Source organism: Rhamphochromis sp. 'chilingali' (genome assembly GCF_963969265.1).
Source record: "Rhamphochromis sp. 'chilingali' genome assembly, chromosome: 10".
In the NCBI taxonomy this organism is placed as follows: Eukaryota; Metazoa; Chordata; class Actinopteri; order Cichliformes; family Cichlidae; genus Rhamphochromis; species Rhamphochromis sp. 'chilingali'.
This window is the reverse complement of record NC_137937.1, coordinates 35,959,182-35,981,848: the sequence shown is the minus strand read 5'-3', so window position 1 is coordinate 35,981,848 and position 22,667 is coordinate 35,959,182. Positions and strand designations below refer to the sequence as shown.

Below are 22,667 nucleotides of genomic sequence, written 5' to 3'. Positions count from 1 at the left end.
CCGTGTGATAAAATTACAGTGAAGTCATTAATTACACGTTTTTGTTAAAAACAAACCACGTTGCTGTTTACGGTGTAGTAATGCATGACCAGTATGACTACACATGAGTAAAAATGTGTGCAAATCTGAGCAGGATCTCTGATTCATATTAGATACAAAAGCTTTACATGTGATGATTTTATGTCTTTTCACATCCTTCAGTTAAATTGTAACTACTCCAGCTTTACTGGATGTACAACAACTGAGATACATTCTGTGTTTTTCTGAAGAGAACTCAGGCTGTTTGTACAGGGATGGTTTGTTACATTTGAAAATTAAATAGAAAAAGCTTCTAGAATTATTTTTGGCATTTAGGCTTTATTAGAGAGGGAAGAGGAGAGAGAGGACAGGAAACCAGGGAAAGAGTGGGGTGACGTGCAGAAAAAGATCTGGAGAGCAGACTCAAAGTTGGGCTCCTGCAGTAGCCTTCAGCCAGCAGGGCGGCAGCTCTGAGCAGACTTCTTTATACTTATTTAAAAATGAGAAATTTAGAGGCGTGTGTGTTTCATATAAGCTGTGATGCTGTAGTGTTATGGCTTCCTCAAAGTGGGACCAACTGGACTAAAATGAGTTTGACATCATTGCTTTAGGATGTTAAAGGCCAGCTTATGTTATGAATGGGGTTGGGAGGTTGAATAGAGTGTCTGTGAAACATGTGTCCTAGTATATTTAAAGGTACTTTGCAGTACTTCAAAGGGGCCTGGAAAATAAAAAGTCATGTATATTTAATGAATTGAATTACATTATAATAAAAATTTACAATATTCAAAATTTCATTTTATTATTAAATCCTGATTTTATGGACACAGGTGATTTTTTTTATTTATTTATTTATTTTTGCGCTGGTTGGAGGTCAAAAAAAAGTATTTTAGGAAAATTGCTGAGGTGACATTTAGCCCCTGTAAGACAGGACTGAGGGCACGATGTTGCAAAAAAAACACAAGCTGCAGCGCGATGCTTGTCCTTCTTGGAGATTAAAAAGATATCAGCTGAGACCCGATGTTTACAGTTGAAGTATCTTTAATCACAAAGTTTGCAAAAACAGAAAACGTATGACGAAAATTCCAACACAGTGAACTTCCCTGGAAATGCAAACGTGTTTTTCTTCTCTGACAAACGTGGGAGAACTGGCAGGATAAAGTGAGACGAGGTTTTAATGTTGTTTCCTGCTGTTTCCTTTAATTTCCTCTGATACTAATTAAACTCTTTCCTTTACAGGAAAATGGATGTTCTCATCAGCCTTAACAACGGCAAGTCCTTCATCTCGAGTGCCCACACCATCTCTGCTACCACATGTGTGAGTTTAATGCTGAGCTCTGATATTTCACATTCCAGATTAAACTTAAAGTCCCTTTAATAACATGAAGCTGCGTTTCCTGATTTTATAACTGAGGAAGTGATGCATAAAACATGGCCTGACTATAAGGTTACAAGTTTTCCTGTTATGTTTGAGCAGAACTTCCTTTTTTTCAGTGTTTCTCATATGATGAAGCAATGTCATAGTTTTATAGACACTTTGTGAAACATCTGCTCTTTTGTAAGACGATACGCTTGCTCCGATTTAGCTGTTATCGACCGCGTGTTCCCCTTTGTTTCTATTTCGTATTCCTTCTAACAAACTTTTAATATTTCTCCTCTAGCTTTGACGCATCCAGTTGTTTCCAGCTGTGTGACTGTTTTGCCTTTTCCTTTTCTCCTTCAGTCGGACGGCTTTGTGGTGGCGATAGTCTTCCTGGTGCTGCTCCTCCTCGTGGCCCTGGCCCTCATGTGGTGGTTGTGGCCTCTGTGTTGCAAAGTGGTGAGTGCTGCTACACCGCCTATAACCAGCACAGTCATGTTTGGTCAACCAAAACTGATAAATGAATTAAATCTGGCTTTGAGCGGAGATGAGAGCGGGTTCTCGACTGTGGGGAGAAAAACACGCTAAAGTGTTGCTGCTCTTTGTTCTGCCTCGTCCTGTAAATCTGATGAGGATAAACCCTATCACCCACTTTTTTCCCTCGTATTGCTCTGACAGCTGTAAACATCCTGTTGCGGCACATACAGCACCGCCTTGCTGAAAAAGATGAGGTCACTTGAAAAAGCATGTCTTGTAAAGTCTGACTTAATTTGGGTGAAAGATGGAGTTTAATCACCAGTTAAAAAGCACAAAGAGGTGACGGGCAGGCTCGGTGTTATTCACCAAGCCTTGCCGAAGGGAAGTGGTGCCGAACATCTGTTCAAGCTCGTCACCTCCCGCTTACCGCGATAAGTCACACTGGTTTAGCAACACCGCAGAGCACTGCAGACCAGCGGCCGATTGCTGCACATGCTATATGTGGAGAAGTCGCTTTACACAAACAGACTGTTAAAAACAATAACATAGACCAGCAGCAGAAAGATGTGAGTGACAGATTGCATGAAAGTTACCAGAGTCTCTGTTTGTTTAGGACTAATGTCGGGCCTACCTGGGGACTGAAGGGATTCAGAATAATCACACAGACTTTTAGCGGTTTTATCGCATTAGAATCCATCATGTCCTGCTTCAGCTTAAAACACTTTTACACATCTATTCAATCATGTTCTAGATACACTATTATGAATATTTCTTATTCTTCCTCAGTGCTGCTAATATTGTTTATTTAAACCTGCATTAGGCAGAAGTTGGATTAAATAAAACGTCCCTCTACTGTCGCTCTCCCTTTGCTGTTTAAAACCCGCCCACTAAAGACCAGAGGCCTGTGCGTGTACTTCACTAAAAAATAAGAGTGAATATTTTTGCTGATTTTTGTTTGTTCCTCACCCGACTAACACAAAAGTGAAGATGCTCGACTGGATGAGGCGACTGTGGAGGCCTTTGGAGGACAGTGAACTCATTGTTATGGGCTGGAGATGATTTGAGCTTCGCGGCGTGCTGTGAAGCAGCCATGAGGAGACGAGCACGCTGTCGTCACAAAGAGACGGAGATGCTCAGCAACAGTGCAACCTTTAAACTGAGCTCAGCTGACACTAAAAGGCCGCCGCTCCAAACTGCAGATACAGGCAGGATCGATCGATGCAGGTTTGACATGTCGTGCGTTACGAGGCGGCTTCTTCTGAACCTTGGCTGGAACGAGGGGTTATTTGACTTTCTGTTGCCTTCCTATGACTCAACATCAACAGATCTGCTACTCAAAGGATATTTTCTTATTTTTGGACCATTATCTGTGAACCCCAGAGACGGTTATGTGGGAAACTCCCAGCAGTGCCTGTCTGCCACCAACAACAGTCAATGTCTACCTCCCTTAATTCCTGGAGTTGCTGCCATGTGATTGGCTGATATAACACTTGTATTAACAGGCAGTTCAATAGATATAATTACAAAGGTGGCTCAGTGTATAATGCACACATATACCGCATATGAAACGGACAAAAATCTTTCTCCACGTACTTGACAGGACAGATTATTTTTCAGCTTCATCCTCATAAATTGAGTAAAGGATGTTGAAACAGAGACACACATCTGCTGTAAAATGATCAAAAATGTTCTTTTGTTCCTTCGTTTTGGTCCTAAAAGTGTGAAAAGTGGAAACAGCCGGTTATGACTTAAATGTTTCTGCTTAGGGATAAGGTTTTTTAGTTTTTTTTAGTTTTGTGTTTCTTGGTCGTGCTTTTTATTCTCTCTCTGTGGAGGTTGGGAGGTTCTTCATTAATTCCACAAGTCACCACATTTCCAGTCCCATGTGTACGGGGTGTTTTAAAGTGGAACTTGAGGCTGCGTTTAATTAATTCATCTGAAATCTGCTCTTAAAGTCATAACTTATGACTAGAAAATATTTTTGCTTTTTTGTCCAGAGTTGAAACTTTGGTTTAGTTGGTTAAAAAAAAGAGTACTGTTTTAAAAACCTCGCTCTGGCCTCACCCCCTTTGGAAATAAAGTCTCCCCCGCTTAACCGTTTACAAAAATCCACAACAGATTATCGTTTGAGGCTATGAGAGAGGGGCTACAGATGGTGTGCGCAGCCTCTTTTTTCTGTCTCTGCCTTTTTCTATTGAGATCTGATAAAGGCAAATTTACCCTCTACTCCGCCGACCCTCGCGGCGGACCTCTGTTCCCGCTCACCCGCACCGGCCCTTAAATGATAGACGTCACCTGGCTTTGTGGACCTGAAGGGATCCCATCCAGGATGAGATGGAAGCATATTTTGGAAAACCAACAAAGGCATTAAAATGTAAACCCCCTGCAGCATGTCTGGCGGTGGACGTGTTTGTCTTGGTGGAGAGAGCTGCTGTTGCCTTCCATCGAGGGACGCGGCAGAAGAGGAGGGCCATGTGTGCCTTGTTAATATTTAAACCCCCAGTCTGCCAGGTTTCAGCAGTCGGGATGAGGCCGCGCACACACGCTCGACACACACATACACATACACAGAGACACATGCCCAACCTCTTTCCCACAATCCCTCTCTCCCCTTCTCTCTCCCGCATGGACCGATGCCAGGAGAGAGGTCATACAAGCTGTGGAGTGGTAATTTCTTTGTTTATGATTTGTTTGGAAATTAAACTCGAATGGCATCGCCTTTAGTTCAAATCAAAGGATTCAGGATTGGAGATGCCGTTTTAAATTACATTGCCAGTTTATCCAAATTACAAACTATTCGCTGCTAAATTGGATGCACTTTTGGACACATTTGCGACTCATTTGGTCCTTAATATGTTATTAATCTCTAATTATTTCTTGTTCTTGCAGAACTTTTGTCGTCTTTGTTCTCTTTCAGTTGATTTTTTTATTTGTTTTGTTCTCGTACAAACAGTTTCTCCGCAGATGAAGACCTAAAGCAATTTTAAACTTTCGAATATGCTATCTGCCACTGATCCGTCGTTATAAGCCTCCCAAAACAGCTTGACACGACACGGTTCGAGCTTAAGGTTGGGAACGAACAGATTATAAAGTCCAGTTGGACGTTTACGGAGACGGCCATATGGGGACAATACCCCGAGTGCCTCTGATTGGTCCAATTCCCCCCGGTGTCGTGGCTGCGGCGGCGGGCCGCTGGGGCTTGTGTCAGATGGCGAAATATCCAGTGGTTTCGTTTTTTAATTATGCCACCGCGCTGCTCCTCTTCACATCTGTCCATCAGGTAGCTGGGAAAGAGCAGCAGAGTGTTTGTGTGACGCTTTATTTGTCTCACAACATGTGCAGGAAATCTGCTGCATAATTACTTAATAAAAGAGATAATCCTGTGAACGTAAGGTGTGGCTGAAATGATGTTAATCAGCGTATGGCGAGGCCACCAGTAGCCCTTTACTAGATTTGCTTACAGCCGGTTGTGTGTTACAAAGGAATTAATTAACCCTAATTGATTATTTTTCATTATTCTAATGACAACAGTAAGCAGAGAGTGTGATAGCGTCCCTGAGCTTAAGAGTGAATGAAACAGCTGTTAGGATCTATGATATGCCGTAATTACATCGCTCCTTTTCCCTCCGAAACCACTTTAGCAAATGCATAACCAGCTCTGACACTGTGGTATCTGTCCTTGATGACTAATGAACAAAGGTCAGCTTTCCACTTTGCAGCGCACCTCAGGTTGAGATATGTCCTTAGTGCAATTATAAGCACTGCATTTATAGGGCACCTACTGTGTCCACCCCTGTGTGGGGAGCGGGGAGTGGGCGAGGAGGTGAACAGAAGCTTTTTCCTTTGTATCAGGATTTAGGTTTGAATAAATGTCCCACAAAATTCCAATAACACTTCCTGAGCTCAGTTTGATGACTTTGATCCAAAACCTGAAGACTTTTAACAAACAGTAACAGAAAAAAGGAAAGTTGAACTGAATTTGTAAGAAGATACATCTCCCTGCCTTCACTATAAATGATTTGCTCTATAGTTAAATAAATAAAAGTTTTTGTCACCGGCATGTTAATCGATTAATTGAGTAATAATGGAGACATTATTCAGAAGAGATTGTGACCTCACTGTACTTTAAGATATCGCACAGTATCTCCACACAGCCATTCTGCAATACTGCATGATTTAGTTAATTAAAATCTTCACTGTGAGCTGCCGTCTGTTTAAATTACACCGTTTAGTCGTGAAACAGAGACTTTGTTCATTTAAAAAAACTGGCTGGGGTCAATCTTAAAAGCATCAACGTGTTGTAGTGAAAATATTTAGTGCCAGTTCATCCATAACCCTATCGCAAGTGGAAACAGTACAAAATATTGGACTGTATTGGTATTTTTACCTGCTGGATCAGCTGCTGGACGAGTCATCCAATGGTGCTAATCTGAGGAGCTTGGAAAGAGAAGCGACTGGACTTCTTTGAGTTTATCGATTTTTCACTATGTAAAACTTGACTTGCATGGTGACTTTCTCTTAGTTTCCTTGTGAAAAATACACAAAATAAAAGAAAACTTGTTAAAAACCATTAAAAAGCATTAAAGATGCAAAAAGAACATAAATAAACTGCAAGTGTGCAGGCCTGTGTTTTCACGTGACGGCTGTGACCTACAGCAACTGACAACACCGAAGAATAAAGCGCCTCGGTCTTTCCAGCGCCAGCCCGCTCACAGATGGGTTTTTGGTGAGTGAGTGGCAGAAGCGTCTTCAGTAAAGAGTCGGACATCAGTATGTGAAGCGTCTGACTGACACCTGACAAATGTCACTGTCAGGCCTCTCTTTGCTTTGCCGTGCACATCTGAAAAACCCGGCCGAGGCATCTAGTCCTTGAGTGGAATCACATTGTGGACAACCTGCTCCTCAGGTGCCCTCTCATCCAGTGTTGTCACAAACAATGCCGCTGGCCGGTCACTCTGCTCTGGGAGAGTCGTGTCCTGGTTATATGTGGGTGAGGGTGCGCGTGTGTGTGTGTTTTCTTGTATTTTCTGTGTGTGTTTGCCGCCACTCATCTTCCCTTCAGACGGGGCTTGGAGCTGAGCCCAAGCCTCCTCCTCTGTATCTCATTGGAGCTAATTAACTCCTTAGGACTTTATGATTGGGGGGATTGCTTGGAAGCACTGAACCCCATCCAATTAATTAAGAGCTAAACGGGCAGCGGCGCTCGCCCCAAAGACTCCCCTGTCAACAAGTTGATTTTCAGCTTTTCTTTATTTTGCACGGGGGGCCCCTGATGTTGGTTTACAAGCAGAATCCTTGTAATCAGCAGTCAGTGACGCGATGGGGCAGCAGTCGCTGCTGCAAAACAGGCTGGCAGCGACGGCGTCTCCACCGTGAGATGAGCTCAGGGATGTTTCTGTTTGGCTCAGTCACCTGTCACGAATCACCTCTGTCAGCCTTGTCTGCGCTCGTCTTGATGAGGTTTGAGTGCGTGTGTTTGTGCGTGTCCCAATGCGTCTCCTGACGGGCTGTGCTGACGCTCTTTTGCTTCTTCTGTTTATCCAGGTCATCAAGGACCCGCCGCCGCCGCCTCCACCATCTCGTCCTCCACCGCCCGTGAGTCACAATTGTTTTATTTTCAGGTTTGAAAATCTGTGCGGTGCAAAAGAAGAAAATGGGAGTCAGAGGAGGTTCCAGAGCTCAGAATGGTGCAGCACTGAAATTTCAGGGAAACTTTGCACGTTTTGAGAATCAGGATTATTGAGCGTCTCTCTGAGAATTTCACAGGGCCGTTATCGCTGCATTGGGCATCTAACTCGAGCCAATTCAGACTAAAACTAAAACCATAACGTGTCCCTTTTACATTTGTTTGTGTACAGATCATATAAACAAGATCACATTTTAATTAGTGAGCTGGTAGATGGATTTTTGAACTTTGGACAGAGGCGTGCTCGCTGTTTGCCCCGTGATTTCAGTCTTTCTGCTAAACTAGAGTAATCCCAGCTCCAGCTCTGCACACAGACATGAGAGTGATGGAGCTTGTTTCTTCTCATGATGAAATGAAGTCAGTTTGCATATTTCCCAACGTGTCGAGCAGTTCCTTCAAAAAATGACTTTAGAAAAGTTGGTGCTTGTGATACACCTTTCGTCTTCACTGACTAACGATTATCGTAAAAGACTGAATCAAAAAGCGTCTTCTGCAATACGAGATTCATTAACAGAAAAAGATTTTAATGTTTGACTGATTATTTTAGTTAATTAAATTCCAGAGGGAAACAGTCAATATCAAAGTATGTAGCTGAGGTCTAATCTTTTAGATTTCACTGTGTAAAATCTAAATTTTCACACCATTCCTGAACTGAATCTCTGTATCCAGACGGATAAGTGGATCCGGGTCATTTTGTGATACTTAATCACCCCTAAGCTGGACCAAACCTCACCATTTTAACTTGTCTATAACATTTAGAGCAGGGGTGGGAACTCCAGGCCTCGAGGGCCAGTGTCCTGCAGGTTTTAGATCTCACCCTGGGTCAACACACCTGAATCACATGATTAGTTCATTACCAGGCCTCTGGAGAACTTCAGGACTTGTTGAGGAGGTCATTTAACCACTTAAATCAGCTGTGTTGGATCAAGGACACATCTAAAACCTGCAGGACACCGGCCCTCGAGGCCTGGAGTTCCCCACCCCTGGTTTAGACAATCAGAGAGTTGCCGATGGAGTTACTCAACCTCCTTGGTGAAAATCATTTGCAGGTTTTTAAAAGCAAAGTAAAATACCGTACTGCTTGTAAAGCTTTACACTAAATTTCCCAGCATCCTCAGGGAGCTACTACCTCTTGACTTTTTCCCCCCAGAACGGGGGTCTCAAACTCGCAGCCCACGTCACCCCTACTTTGTTAGGGAGGATGTGTTTGTTGTTGAGTGCAATGTTGAAATAAGTTTTTTAAAAAGCAAAAAACGACTTAATATGAGCAGAGAGCACAGACACGTTGAGGGCTGTGTTAGTTCAGAGAGTCAAAAACGAATGTCTGCGCATTTATTTTGTTAAATACGAACAAATTTATAGCAGAAAACCCGCCTGAGTTTAGTTTAGTTCCAGAAACATTGTAGCGTAAAGTAGACATTTAAATATCTGGCTTATCATTGGCTGAATTTTTGCCAAACACGTTAGCATGATGCTACAGTTTTGTTTAGTTCTTTTCTGCAGGGCACAGGATTACAGTGTAAATGCTTCTGAAAGCTTTACCCTGTGTGGTAGTTGATCCCATCCCACTGCAGCATTTTCAGTTTGCGGCAGATGGAACTGTAAACGTCAGCGGAGCGATACGAACGGTTTCCCCTCTGCACTTGAACACGCGCTGAGCCAGGAGTAAGGCCTACGTTTCCCTTCCTTCCTGACAAAGTGACATCTTCCCGATGAAAGGAAACGTTGTTTTGGTGTGCAGGGACAAATATGGACGAAAGAAAATAGAACAATAGCAAACACATCATTGCACTTCCTCCCCTTTGTCATTACAGTGACTCTGATTAATGTCATACATATAAATATGGAAAGAAAATTTGCACACACTCTTATTTGACACACAACTATGTGTTTCCTGGTTTTGTTTTCTGTGTTTATTTCTTAGGAGCCTGAGCCGCTGCCCAAGAAGAAGTGGCCAACTGTGGATGCCTCGTACTACGGAGGAAGAGGAGTCGGAGGGATCAGTCGGATGGAGGTCAGAAACTCAAAACTATTGGCCAACATGCTGCTTCCGTTCTTTCTTAGTGAAAAGCTGAACGAAACAAGCAAAAACAGCTGAAATATTCCAAAGGTCAAAATGCAGACAGCAGGAAATGACACATATGTGTGGTCCCGTAAACTTGCATCATCATGTTCAGTCTTTTCTGCGAGGCGGGAACTTTGTTGAGTTACGCAGGAATCAGGAGGAGAAACCCACCGACCGAGCGACTGACTGGCTGACTGACCGGCCGGGCCGCTGTCCTCGTCAGCCCACTGATGCCTCCGACATGACAGGCCCTGCCATCTCGTCCTTGGCCGTCGAGGGCTGATTGGATCAAGTCGCAGCCGGGATGAAAGATTGAGTGCTGCTGTCAACTTGACATACCCACCTCTCCTCTCTGCTTCCCCCGTCTCAACTTCCAGACCTTGGCAGCTCGCTTTGTTATCCGCCTCCTCCGAAGGGAATTCAGGTTTAAAAGCGAGCTGCCCCTCCCCCTCCTTCCTACCTAGCCCCGAGGAAGTTGGTGGCATGGCAGGGATTTCCCAGCATCCTCGGGGAGCTCCTACCTCTTGACTTTTCCCCCCCAGAGTGTTGCTGAGATCCAATCCTGGCTGTTACCTTTCTCTGTTCTTCCACTAGCGTGTTGATTCCCATCGACAGGCGCGTCTCCACATCTGAAGCCCCCACTCCCTCCCCGCCGTCACCCCACTGATAGATAACGAGTTGCTTGTAAAGACCAACCCGTCCGCTCCTCCGCATCCACATTTAAGACGTCATGCTGAGAAAACCACCTCCGCCGCTTTGCCGCTGCCAGCATTTCAAACGATTATTGAGGTGACAACGTATCTTTTATTCATGGCAGCCTTTCTCTTTTCCTGATGATGCGGCAGGCCGGCGATGTATCCCAGAGATGATTCTGAAAAGCTGTTCTATATTGTCACGGCTTAACCTACAGCTTGAAAACTGTGTTGCTAATTAATCACCTCACCCCATTCATGTGACGGTGGGTTTTTTTTCCTTTTTTTATCTCCTCCTTGTAACAGATGTGATGAATTCAATTAAAAAGCAGGACAGCTTTACTTAACACACAGGCTTGCTTTCACACGCTGACACCCCCCCAACACACGCGCGCACACACACACACACACACACACACACACACACACACACACACACACACACACACACACAATAACACATTATACCAAATGTAAACGTCCTTATTGATAAAAGAATCCGAGTGATTTTTCCAACACGTACAGATCTTTTACTGAAGCTGTGGTCCTGAAGCTAAAGTTGGTCACAGATGGAGGTGTTTGGCCAGGCTCATCACGCTGACACACTGCTGTAGTGATCACAGACAGTCCTCACAGCATCTCTAATCTTATTTCCTGTAGTTTTTCTCAGACTGATGGACCAATCAGGTGTTTAACTGCTTAATTGCCCTCATTTAACGTTTCTATTTTCTTGTTCAAGGTGCGCTGGGGGGAAAAAGGCTCTACTGAGGAGGGGGCCCGGCTGGAGAAAGCAAAGAATGCCAAAGTGTCCATACCACAGGATGTAGAGGAGCCAATGATCAAACGGCCCACTCCAAAGCCCGCTCCCAGCCATCCACCCGAGAACAAATGGTACACTCCTATCAAGGTGAGAGTTACTGACTGACTTTAGGATTTTTCTTTTCCTACTTTGGGTACTTCTAAATGATACTGATAGGAAAAGTTTCAGCTTAAAGGCCCATTTACTAGTTCTCCAAGGTTCATCCAGCAAATTACACTCATGTGAAAATCTCTAAATTGTGGTTAAAAGTTAAAGCTGTCTTTGGGTAGTTGAAAAGAAACGCTTCAAATTAGATTCCCTGTGAACTGTTAAGACTTTTTTTATTACCATGAAGTGAAACTCTTGAAATAGAGAATGGTCGAATATTCATTTAAGAGGCCACGACTGGCATCTACGGTGGAAAACGGCATCCATGGATGTCTAATGCTTTGTGCGTTACCTTAAAGATCAGTCTGTAGAAACACTGGTTTTGAAAATCTACACAAGATTACGTAAATAAAGACAACCGACACAGTTCCGTTTCTGTGCTTCATCAGGGTCGTCTCGATGCTTTGTGGGCTTTGATGCGGCGGCAGTACGACCGAGTGTCCCTCATGCGACCCACATCAGAAGACCAGGTAAGTCAAAATTCATCCCTGATGTTCTTCTCAAACCTAAAACAAACTCGAAGCTTCTCAGCACCGGTAATTTGCTCTAATGGAAACAAAATATTTGCATATTAGCCAAAAATACAAACTCATTTGCGATTGGTGAATTATGCAGGAGGAAGTCATACCGAGAGTGAAGTGTACACGTGTGCAAAGATTGTGCAGTGCTGCTTTTTAGTTGCACAAACCAACAGCTTGAGGCAGTGAGTCAAAGTCTCATCAGTGGTCATCAGTGCAGTTTATAGTACACAGGAGCAAAAATAGAAAATATCCTGCAGTAGTCAGCAGCGTGGATGTTCTTCTTTTTCTTTTTTTAAGTGGTAAATGTTCCTGTAACCATTCCATGAAGTCCCTAATCCCCTCTATGCCTTAATAGGAATACTTTTATCCCTCCAAATCTTTAAAGTCACCGCAGTTACACTTAAGAGCTCATTGTTTTATTGTTGTATTGTATCGCAGCTCCTCTCGGCAGAGGAAGCTGCTGGCACAAGTTGTGCCTTGTGTTGTTGTTACCTAAGGGAGCCAATGTGAGCTGCAGCTGCAGATACTCACAGAAGGAAGCGTGACAGGGATGACCTAATATGGTTATGCTCTGGGTTTTTTGGTGTGTGTTTTTCAACCAGTGTAAAAGAAGAGGAAGCAAATCGACTCCACAAATCGGCACAGTGAAACCTGCTGCTAAGTCAGTTAACCAGATGTTTTTATATATTTTTATATATTTTAATTGCTGACTACAATCCAAACACAATACAATCTGCTGTGCTCGCTGTGCTGTATGCCAAATGTCAGAATTAATGGTGAGATTAGAATCAAGTTGCAGACAAGTGGAGCAGCTATATTACTGTGGCCCACAAACACGTCCTTGGCTTTTCCTGGGCTGCTTCTTCTGAAGTCTGTGAGGTAATTTTAGAAATTCCCCGTCAGTCTCCTTTTTAACATTACACAGCAGAAATGTATTAGTATTAAAACTGCCAGGGGAAAACCAAACGTGAATCTTGAAAGAGAAATGCGCGGACTCTTCCAAAGGACGGTGCTTCACGGGCACAAGCTGTGCAGGCGAATGGGCCAAAAAATCTGCACCTGTATGGTGCACATACATTATTTCCCTGTTGTCTCCAACTTCTGTGCATCTTCCTCTTCACAGAGGTTAGAGAGCAGGAACCATCCAAGCTTTTAGTAGTTTAGAGAATGATGTCAGGCTGCAAATCTCTCAAGTGGAGTCGTGTTTTGCAACATGGAAAAAACCCGAGCCAGTGGGCCAGCTGTGAGCCTGCCAGTTGCTACTCGGGGTGTCACAGTGCTGTTTAGCAAATTTCAGAATGCCAGAAGATGCACTGGTAAAAATAGATAACAACTCTCATAGTTCCAGTGAGTAGTGATGTGACAGATCACATTTTAGAAGATGTTTAGATATAGTGGTTAAAATTCATCAGAATCTCACTGCGACGTGTGTCGCCAAAATTTGAATGAAAGTATTTTAAAGCCATGCAGACACTGATGTTTCTGAGCCAGTGCTGATTTTAATTCCAGCTTTTGTTTTTAAGAGATGTGAGATGTTTGTATTAATATAGAGTCTTACAGTCTTACTTTACATTAGCAGATATTCTTATGATCCATCATTCTGATACGACTTTGGACGCTCATGTTAACTTGGTTAAAGTATGGACTAAAATCAGTTTATGTACTGCAGGATGTCAGTAAGCCCAGATGACCCTAATATGGTCATCTCAGACATGCAGTTCTGATTGTGAGCGCAGAAGCTCCACCCACCTGCTGATCAAACTTTATTGTTGAGAGGGGCAGCCAATCAGAGAAAAGCACTGCTTGAAAAGAGGAGGAAGGGAGTTTAAACAGGTTGTTTGAAACTCTGATTTATGCAGATCTAATGTGGTATAGGCTGACTGTAGTAATGTGAACATTTGGACGCTCTTCTTCATAGATTTCGTTTCTCTTTCTATTTAAAAACAGAAGATTTTTTCCACATTTTTCACCTGTTTTATACATATTAGATTTTTTTGAGCTGTAGTTATATATGCAAGTCTCTCAACTCAGCAGTAACCACACTCTCTCCTTTCATGTTTGTCATTGTCATGACGACCAGTAGCCAATTAAAATTTTTGCTCATTTGTACAGTGTGGTGTACCTCAGTGTCACAGTGAAGATACTGAGATACAATACAGAGTATTGAGTTCAACCATTGCTGTTGATACATCAGTGATGGATCAATATAGAACATTATAGAGCTCAGTTTTAGGATTTGCGACACCTTGAGGTGCTGGGAGCTGTAGTAACGTGTAATCTGGACTTTTTAAAGTGACAACCTTTTAACCAAGTTAGTCAAGACATAAAATGAACATCGGTGGAAGTCAATTAGAGGTCTCGTGATCTGTTTCAAACCTGTTTGCCTTCCTAAGCGACTGAGCATCAACCAGTTATTCTCTACAAGAGCGTAAACAACTCAAGTATGATGTGAAGTGACAAAATAAATTGTTAAAAGTTTGTTAAATAGGCTGATGCTCTTTGAGTTTGTTGAAAGGCTTCATGATGAGACTAAACGTGCATATTTACCTGCAGTACAGGGTTTTCGTGAAGTGACAGGAATTCCCCTGCCCGGTATTCATCCAACTGTCTGAATGTGGAAACATCACGGCTGCTCCAGCTGTGTAGAAGATGACTGATATTCCCACACAAGGGGTCACCTCTGTCGCTCTGAGCAAACTGTTTGGAAACAGAGTGAAGCCCACCAGTGAGTACACAAGTTATGTCAAAGCACGTCGGCCGGAGGAGGGAAGGCTGCTGCTGCTGAAGTCTCGCTTCATTCTCATGCCGATCACTGCGTCCACATTAAGTCTGTGATCAACATCGTACACACAGGACGCGGGAGAGAATCAAACAGAGGGCCACGAAGTGTGTTTGAAGTGATGTCTCAACTGAGAAGCAGTGGAAGGTGTTTTGAAACCTAATCGCATTTTGGAGATGATTATTTTAAATCGCCTACTGGCTCACAGTTGAATTTCAGCTGTGTTGCTAACATGTAATTGATTTCATGTGAGTTTCGTAAGATTCAATCAATCTTTCATCCTTGATTCTATCCACAAATATGAAATCCAATGAACCGTTCAGCTGATTTGATTCACTTTCTAACTCTGAAACTAGACAGTCAACTGCTAAGTTGTAGCAATTTCCAGGCTAGTTTTTTGAGAATCTTTTGTTAACAACACAAATTCTCAGAGTTTTTGGGACTTGGGATCCTTACAGGTCAGACATCCTGAATGATTTAATGATACTCCTAAACCAGAGTATTTCCACTAGTGAGACTACATCATGTCTGGAACATGTGAGGAAAGAAATGGAGCCTAGACCTGATTGTTTATCTCGATTTGTGGTTTTACATTTCATTTTCCATTTTAGTATTTTTCCAATCTCTATGATAAAACTGGCGCTGGTGTCACATGTTGCCTTTTGATTGGAGTGGAAATGCTTTGGGAGCTTCCATGCATCTATGTTATCATGGCAAATATCTCATATTTGACATTCATTAGTTGTTAGAGAGCTTATTTCGAATCCGTACGCGCTGCTGTTGTTGTGCGTCTCCAGCCTGGCCCCGCTGAGACACGTGTGATATCGTTCTGAACAGATTCATCAAAGTGTGAGGTGTCTGAACTGTCCAGTGACAGGTTAGGTGTAGATGGCAGAGCAGACAGTGACAGAGAGAGGAGAGCGGCGGCGGCAGAGGGAGGGGACGAGGAAAGGAGGGTAGCGGTCTTTGAAGGCGGACAGGAAACCTCCAGGGTCATGAATTTTTCAACACGCTGCTTCCGCAGGGTTACAAGGACTCGTACAGGTGTAAGGAAGCAGGTTGTCGCAGACATCTGTTCTGCACGGGGACCCGGGTGTCCGTGCTACCCCCTCGCTCCTCTCCATGCTTCCATCCCTCCCCCTTCTCTTTCCCAGCAGTCTCCTTTTGTGTCTCCCCCTCCCTCCCTCCCTCCCTCAGTGCTGCCGCCCGGAGCCAGACCGCTGGATTGTCAGCAGATGCAGAAGAGAGACAGAAAATGAGAGTGAAACAATTTTTTTTCCCTTTTTTTTGTGGTCTCACATTTAGCGCCCGAGGGCCTTCAACACCAAAGGTAGAGTGGGGGTGGACACAGCTGCAGTGCCGAACTTGCCCCAGGCACAAATAAAGAGATCTAATGTGGTTTGACTGTGTTGTTGGTGAGACCAGGGAGCCGGGGAGGCACTTCAGAGCCAACTTAGCACAGCAACATCTGCCGCCAAGTTTTGCCGGGGATCGACTGGGGACAGCAGGTAGAGGAAGGTGGCAGAGAGAGAAGGGGAGGGCAGGAGAGAGGGAGGTTGGCCTTATTCTGATGCTCTCTCAGGCTCTTTTTGAAGAGGCGGCGGTGTGCGTGCACGCATTTCTTTCTGCATTTTCCAACGCCTACCTCTGAATTCTAGGTATTGTTTTCTAAAAACAGCTGTTTACAAAATGTCCAAACAGGGTGCATCACCATACATTAAACCCTCCTCATCCTCCTGCAGATCAAAATGCAGGAGAAAAAAACGGAGAAAAAAGGCGTTTTGAGTTCTTGTGAGTCCGTGAGGATTTACAGTTGAATTTCCATTTGTTCCTCTCAGGCTCATCTGTTCCTCACCAGGGGGATGTGTGGGCTGAGTGTGCTGGTGTGCGCGGAGGTTAATAGTATTAGCTGACGCTATTGCTATTGGAAAAAACTTACTTCTTTGTGGGGAGGTGGGGAATCTCCCTTCTTGAACGTTGAAATGGTAGTTTAACGAGGTGATGGGTTCTGATCCCAGGGGTAGAGAGAGGACACAGAAGAGAAACAGAAGCCTTGTGTTTCCTCCCACATCCATCTCCTGATGTCATTTTATCCCAACCTCTGCAAAGGTTCTGCGTTTTTATTGAGTTTTATACCTTTAAACTAAATAGTTAGAGATGCTAAATCCAATCAGGGGATTATTCTCCCTCAGCTAAAGAAAAGGAGAATGGATCAAAGTCAAAACATAACAACAAACTACCGGGATGGTACAAAAGGAGCCCACGAATCCTCCTTCCTCAGCTGGATTGTGGATCCCTCTCCCTGCCTGTGCTTGTTTCTCTGACAGCATCAGTGTCTTTATTTAACAACCATTGATCGAGTTGTGGACGGCATTTAATTAAGTGACTGTGAGCCGAGCGACTCCTCAGACCTGCTTGGGAAGGAGGGGGAGGAAGCGATGGACGTTAAAGGGAGGTGTAAAAACAATTAAAAAGGACCATCTCGAGCCGAGGGCCACTCGGGGCAGGGGTGACAGTCTGCTTGCCAGGCATGCGAGAGAGCGCGGTGCACGGAGGTCACAGCAATACACGCTTCATTTTATGTTCTCCATTCTCAGCAGCTCAGTGTTGTGCCCTCGTGTTTTTCTGTTTGTGTTTATCTTCTTTCATCAGTTAAGATGCGACGCTATTGTTTCCTGAAATAGAGCCGAGGCAAACAGTGGAGTACGATTTTTGCTTTTCATTTTCAGTATTTAAGCCTTTAACATCAGTAAGTCATCAGTAATTACAGAGACATGATCATAATTACTGCAAACAAACACGGCCGTGGCTGAGAGGATTGGCAGCCTGTTTCTGGCCTCTGCACTGCATTTTTACATCGCGAGCCACGAGGTCACATTTTGCGGGAAATGTTCTTCCAGTGCAAATGGAGCTCAAGTTTCTCTCAGAGTTTTTCTCAATGGCAGATGGTGGAAGGAGTGAACGACTGATGGCGGAAAAAAGTCCAATATGTTTACAATCTTCAGAAACGCTTTCATCATATCATCATCTGTCTGACGAGCACTGGGAGGATTATGGAGGCATTTTCTTAAATAAGTTGTACCATTACTTTGTTTCTGGCAATATGTTCGCCAAAGCAGGGACTCCATTAAGTTTCTTCCTTAGTAGTAGTAGTGATCGTTTACAACACATTTTTGGTTGTTTTGAAAGAAAATTGCTAATGTCCTTGGAAGAGTTGCTCAGTGCATCAGCAAAGCTGAGGTGAAAACTCAGAATATTAACTAACCTAATATTGTGGCAGAGCCTCAGTGCCAAGGTAAACCATGAATGGAGAAATGGTTCAGTGTCAACCCTTTTCCAGTGATGCAAAACAAAAACTAGCAGATTACAGACAGGAAGTGAGTCTTAACATGTAAGAAATGCTTTGTAAGGTTATTTAAAATCCATAAATATAAAGTGGACTGAACTATTCTGATACACCAGGCTCTCCTGTCACCTCTGCATGGCTGCAAGTCATCCAGAGAAAACGCACAAAACATAAAAAAATGTTGAGTTGAGTTTTATCGTGATGCTCTGTTCATCTGTAATCCGTCAAATTCGATGTCCTAATGTAGTTCTCGACCAGTGTCGTACACTTGCAGCTTTCACTGAGTCTGCAGATCTAAAGAAACTCCTACAGAGGAAAATGAAACCGTTTCATCCTTTTAACCAGAGTTCATGATCACAGCTAAGATTAAGACAAACGATTAGGATCTTTAATTCACAAAGATATGCCAGTTCATTTACAACAGCGGACCCCAACCCCTGGGCCAGTCCGGGAGTCGTTTGGTACCGGGCCACGAGAGTCGAGGCTCGGGTGTGAAATTCATGGTTTTTATCGTTAACTCTGTTTTCCTGGGTCTTTTCACGTGTGTTATGAATAAATCTTCTTTTTCTTCGGTACCGGTACTAGTTTTATTTTGTTGTATTTATCCGCGACACCTTAAAGGCCGGTCCGTGAAAATATTGTCGGACATGAACCGGTCCGTGGCGCAAAAAAGGTTGGAGACCACTGATTTACAATATGTGTTGGTGTCTAACATGTTACATTCGACTGAACATGTATGATTTAAAACAATGAACAGCTACATGTGGTGGGCTTGGTGAGCCTATAGAGAAATATTATTAATGTACTAATGTGAAAATGACTTGTAGTAATGCCTCCAGTTGTAGACTACGACTGAATACCACTGAGATTTAATTGTCCAATCAAATTTAAACCTGTGAAAAAACAAGTCAAACCTGTGAGTTGCACTGGAAACTAGGAGGCTGGTTAGGGCTTGAGAGATGCACAGTGATCCATTTATACAATACAGGGAATAAAAAAAATACTGTGAAAGAGGATAAACTTTAAAACTCCACCGAGCATGTCTGAAAACTCTCTCAACAAACCGTTTATTCTTCCGTCAGCAGCTTCTTTCTTTGCATCTTTTGTCGCTTCGTCTCAGTATGTAAAGCAGAGCAAACATTTGTTGAATATAAAAAAAAGAAACCCACACAAACAGATGCACACATACTCATCCTTTCACGCTTTCCTTGCTTTTGTCTCGTTGCATTACAATGCCACATTGAATATGGTGAGAACATCTTTCTTGAAACTAATAAAGCCGTCAAACTGTATCGTTCGGTGTAAAAATAAATGCCTGATAGAAGCCAAAACATGACACATCCTTGTAGGGTTTCGGCGCTGGAGAAGGCCGTTTTGCTCTCTCCACAGCTGGTGAAAGGAATAATTTGGTACCTAAATGCTATTGCGGCGCTAACAAATGCCTAAAGAAAGAGTCGTTAGCAGCGCTAACACGGCACAAACGCGAGGTGATGCACGTGGGAGGACTCCTGCATGTTGACATCAGTCAGGATGTTTACCGTCACACGGACAAATGCCTCGCTGAAGCAAATGTAACACTTAATTTCACAATAAAAGGCTTTAATCGAAAGTAAACAACCTGGCAAATGACATTAAGTTGAAACAAACCTCGAGATCAGAGAGCATGAGATTTCCTAATTAACAGGGGTAATTGGAATTAAACCAAGGCGTCACGAATAATGAAGCGTTGGGAGAAGAGACTATGCTTTATCGAACAGGGCTGGAGTTGACTCTGAAAAACAAAGCTGCAAATGTTGCTCATGCTTGAAGTTTAACCCCCAGCTACTGTTAAAATGATCCCTTCAGTTTGAGGATGAAGGCATTAATTCAGGGGCTTTTTGCTCTGCTAAGAGAGAAGCGCGGGTTGTTCTTCATCACACTGCGTATGTGCTGTGTGGGCTTCGCTCAAGAAGGAGACGGACAACAGGCGACATGTTGTAACTGGCCAACACGGTGAAATGTAACATTTCAGGGAAATCTGCAAGTCCTTTAGTTTTTTTGTTGAGTTTGTAAACTCTGTCAGGTTTTCTCAGTTTCTCATCACGGTTGCTTTGTCGGCAGTCCTCCTACACATACTTTCAAAGGGGGTTTAAAGCCGTTAATGCAAAACCTAATGGGCATTTTGCAGATCGGCTTGGGCGCTTACCTGTGACCGATAATTTCTTTTTAATCAGAAGGAATTACAGGAATTAGTAACAGTGGATTACAGAAAATCTACCGCTCAAGAGAGCAACCAAAAGAGCGCAAGAGAAGAAAAAGCTTCAGTTTTTGCTGTTTTCCAGCATTTAGATGTTGTTTAAAGTCACAGTGTTGCAGACGTGTCAACAGTCTGCAGAGCTTGCACGTGTTTCTTGTGTACAAATCATATTTTTCTCAAATCCAAACCCTGTCTTTTTAAAAAAGTGATATGTAAGAAAAATCAAATAAAAATAATCAGATGTTTTTAAAAAAATCTGCTGATGAAAAGTGGAAAGAATGTATCCACTTTCTGAATTTTACATTCATTTGTAACTGAAATTTAAGCTCGCCCTCTGTCTTTTCTCCTTGTGTGCATTATATAGCAGAGAATGCAGCTGAAGTAGTGGCGGTGTGGGCTGCGTGGGGTAGCGCCGGGCCCTGGGCCTCATTAGTCCTATCAGTGGACGGCCTTGTTAGCCCTAACAAGTAGCCAGCTGACAGCTCCATTTAGCCGCCGCTCCCCCACAAGAGAAGTGACAGCTTTAACTACGGCGGAGTGCCGCCGATTTACGAGCCGCGCCCACGCTCTCTTAACCAGATTAGTTCTTTTTACATTAACCGAGGAAAAGTAGGGCAGATGTCCGTGTGACTGGCTGTAAATTTGATAATGACCGCCATGTTAATCCCCCCCCCCTCCCCACCATCCCAGCACATCCTCGTTCACGACCTGGCTGGTAACAGGATTACCGAAGAGGGGGCCCTCGTGTGTGTGTGTGTGTGTGTGTGTGTGTGTGTGTGTGTGTGTGTGTGTGTGTGTGTGTGTGTGTGTGTGTGTGTGTGTGTTTCTTTAACCAATAAAAAGGAAGCTAATTGTTGTTGGTGGTGACTGGTTGGAGAAGTAAAATGAAAAGTGGTGTAATGTGGAGAATCATGAGAAAATCACCATGAGACAGACACACACACACACACACACACAAATTAATTTTAAGTCTTTCCAAATTTCTCAGAGACTGATTCTTGGATTTGTTTGGTAATGAGAAAAAAAAACATCCTGTAACAGCAAATGTAAACGTGTTAATTGAAGTAATGACGCAGATTTAGGACATTTTAATATGCAGTTACACTCTGACCAGTCCAGGCAGGCAGATAACAGCTTGTTACTTGGAGATAAACGTGTGCATTTTATACACTTTCTGTATTTTGAAGTATAAATTATTTGTGTCTTGTAATCTCTTCATTTTGTGTTTTTGTAGCCTCAGTGTTGCCTCATGATTTCTCAAGCAAACAAAGAAAACGGAACAAAACAAGCTGTTTGTCGGACGCTTTAATATCCTTCCAGATTTAATGTCATTTCCGAGCATGTGAAGAGTCTGACGCTGGATTAGCTCGTGTTTTTCCCGCTCCCTTAAATCTAATTCTGCACTGAAATCCACTTTGCGCACAGCTTTATATATTAAGTATTTTCCAGTGTTGCTGAGCTCGATACTGTTTTCTGGGACGGTCCAGCACCCCCGCGAGTTGGGCGGTCTCCCCTTTTCCTCTCCATTAGCTGATCGGTGTTGTTGTATTTGGGTGGCCGGGGCTGGTACCTGCACCCGCTGTCCCTCCCTCTCCTCTCCCTCCCTCCCTCCTTCCCTCCCTCCTTCTCCGCCTGATACGATGTGAACTGATGTCCTGCCGGTGCCTTTTTTCCCAGTACCCCTCAGACCGGTCGGCGCGGTGGCGGCGGCGCCGTGTGCCGAGCCTTTTCTTCATCACCTATTAAAATCAAAGCCCCGTCGTTTGGCGAGGACCGCTGGGATCTTGGCTTTAATTAAATTACATTATTGTTAACGTCAGCTTTGCCGAGGCCAGCTCTGTCGCCTGCACTTTGCCCTCCTCCTCAGCTCACCTCCTGACAGACATATAGGACTTGGAGAGGGGGTTACGGGATACATGAAGTAATATATTCTAAAGCTCTCCTCCCATCGATTTGAATTTTTAAAAAGATGAAAGCAGGGAGTCGTGTTATGCAGGGAATATGTTCACAGTGAATATTCAATTAGCCCGATCGTATTTTGTATACATAAATGTAACGTTGTGACAGTGCCGGCTAATATGTAGTGAAGGGCCCTCGCACGCAGCTTCATGCAATAAGATCCATTCTAAACAGTTTGCGTTGCGTTTGATAGCAGACGTACGCTATGAATAAACATGTAAACATGTGCCTCTGAGCCTCAGATGGTAACTCTCACAGTGACGCTACAGTGCAGCAGTCTTTAAGTTAATTCTTGTTTTCATACTTGTATAATCCTCGCTCCTTCCTGTCTGCGGTAATGCTGTTTTTCTTATATCGCCTCTAACACGAGCTTATATGATACTCCTTCTCATCCTGTAATGGAATTAAACTTTTTACCAGCAGAATCAAAATCACTACCGACTGATCTTTGGTAATATTTGTGCTTGTTTTTAATGTTTCTCTGGGAAAATATGCCGAGTGGCCGGCTGAACATCTCACCCTGTGAGCCTCTTTCTTCCATTGTGAATAGAGGGTGCAGTG

The 22,667-nt window shown here is 43.5% G+C and overlaps 1 protein-coding gene across 1 annotated transcript in view; it reads left to right on the top strand.

The window, feature by feature from the left end:
• antxr2a (ANTXR cell adhesion molecule 2a) overlaps nt 1–22,667 on the top strand; it is an 81,522-nt gene that overhangs the window by 30,522 nt on the left and 28,333 nt on the right. Inside the window, exons 11-16 of the mRNA XM_080894263.1 lie at nt 1,258–1,336; nt 1,742–1,837; nt 7,400–7,450; nt 9,466–9,555; nt 11,038–11,205; nt 11,655–11,735. Of these exons, the coding sequence (XP_080750389.1) occupies nt 1,258–1,336; nt 1,742–1,837; nt 7,400–7,450; nt 9,466–9,555; nt 11,038–11,205; nt 11,655–11,735 (565 nt within the window). The remainder of the gene's footprint in view (nt 1–1,257; nt 1,337–1,741; nt 1,838–7,399; nt 7,451–9,465; nt 9,556–11,037; nt 11,206–11,654; nt 11,736–22,667) is intronic.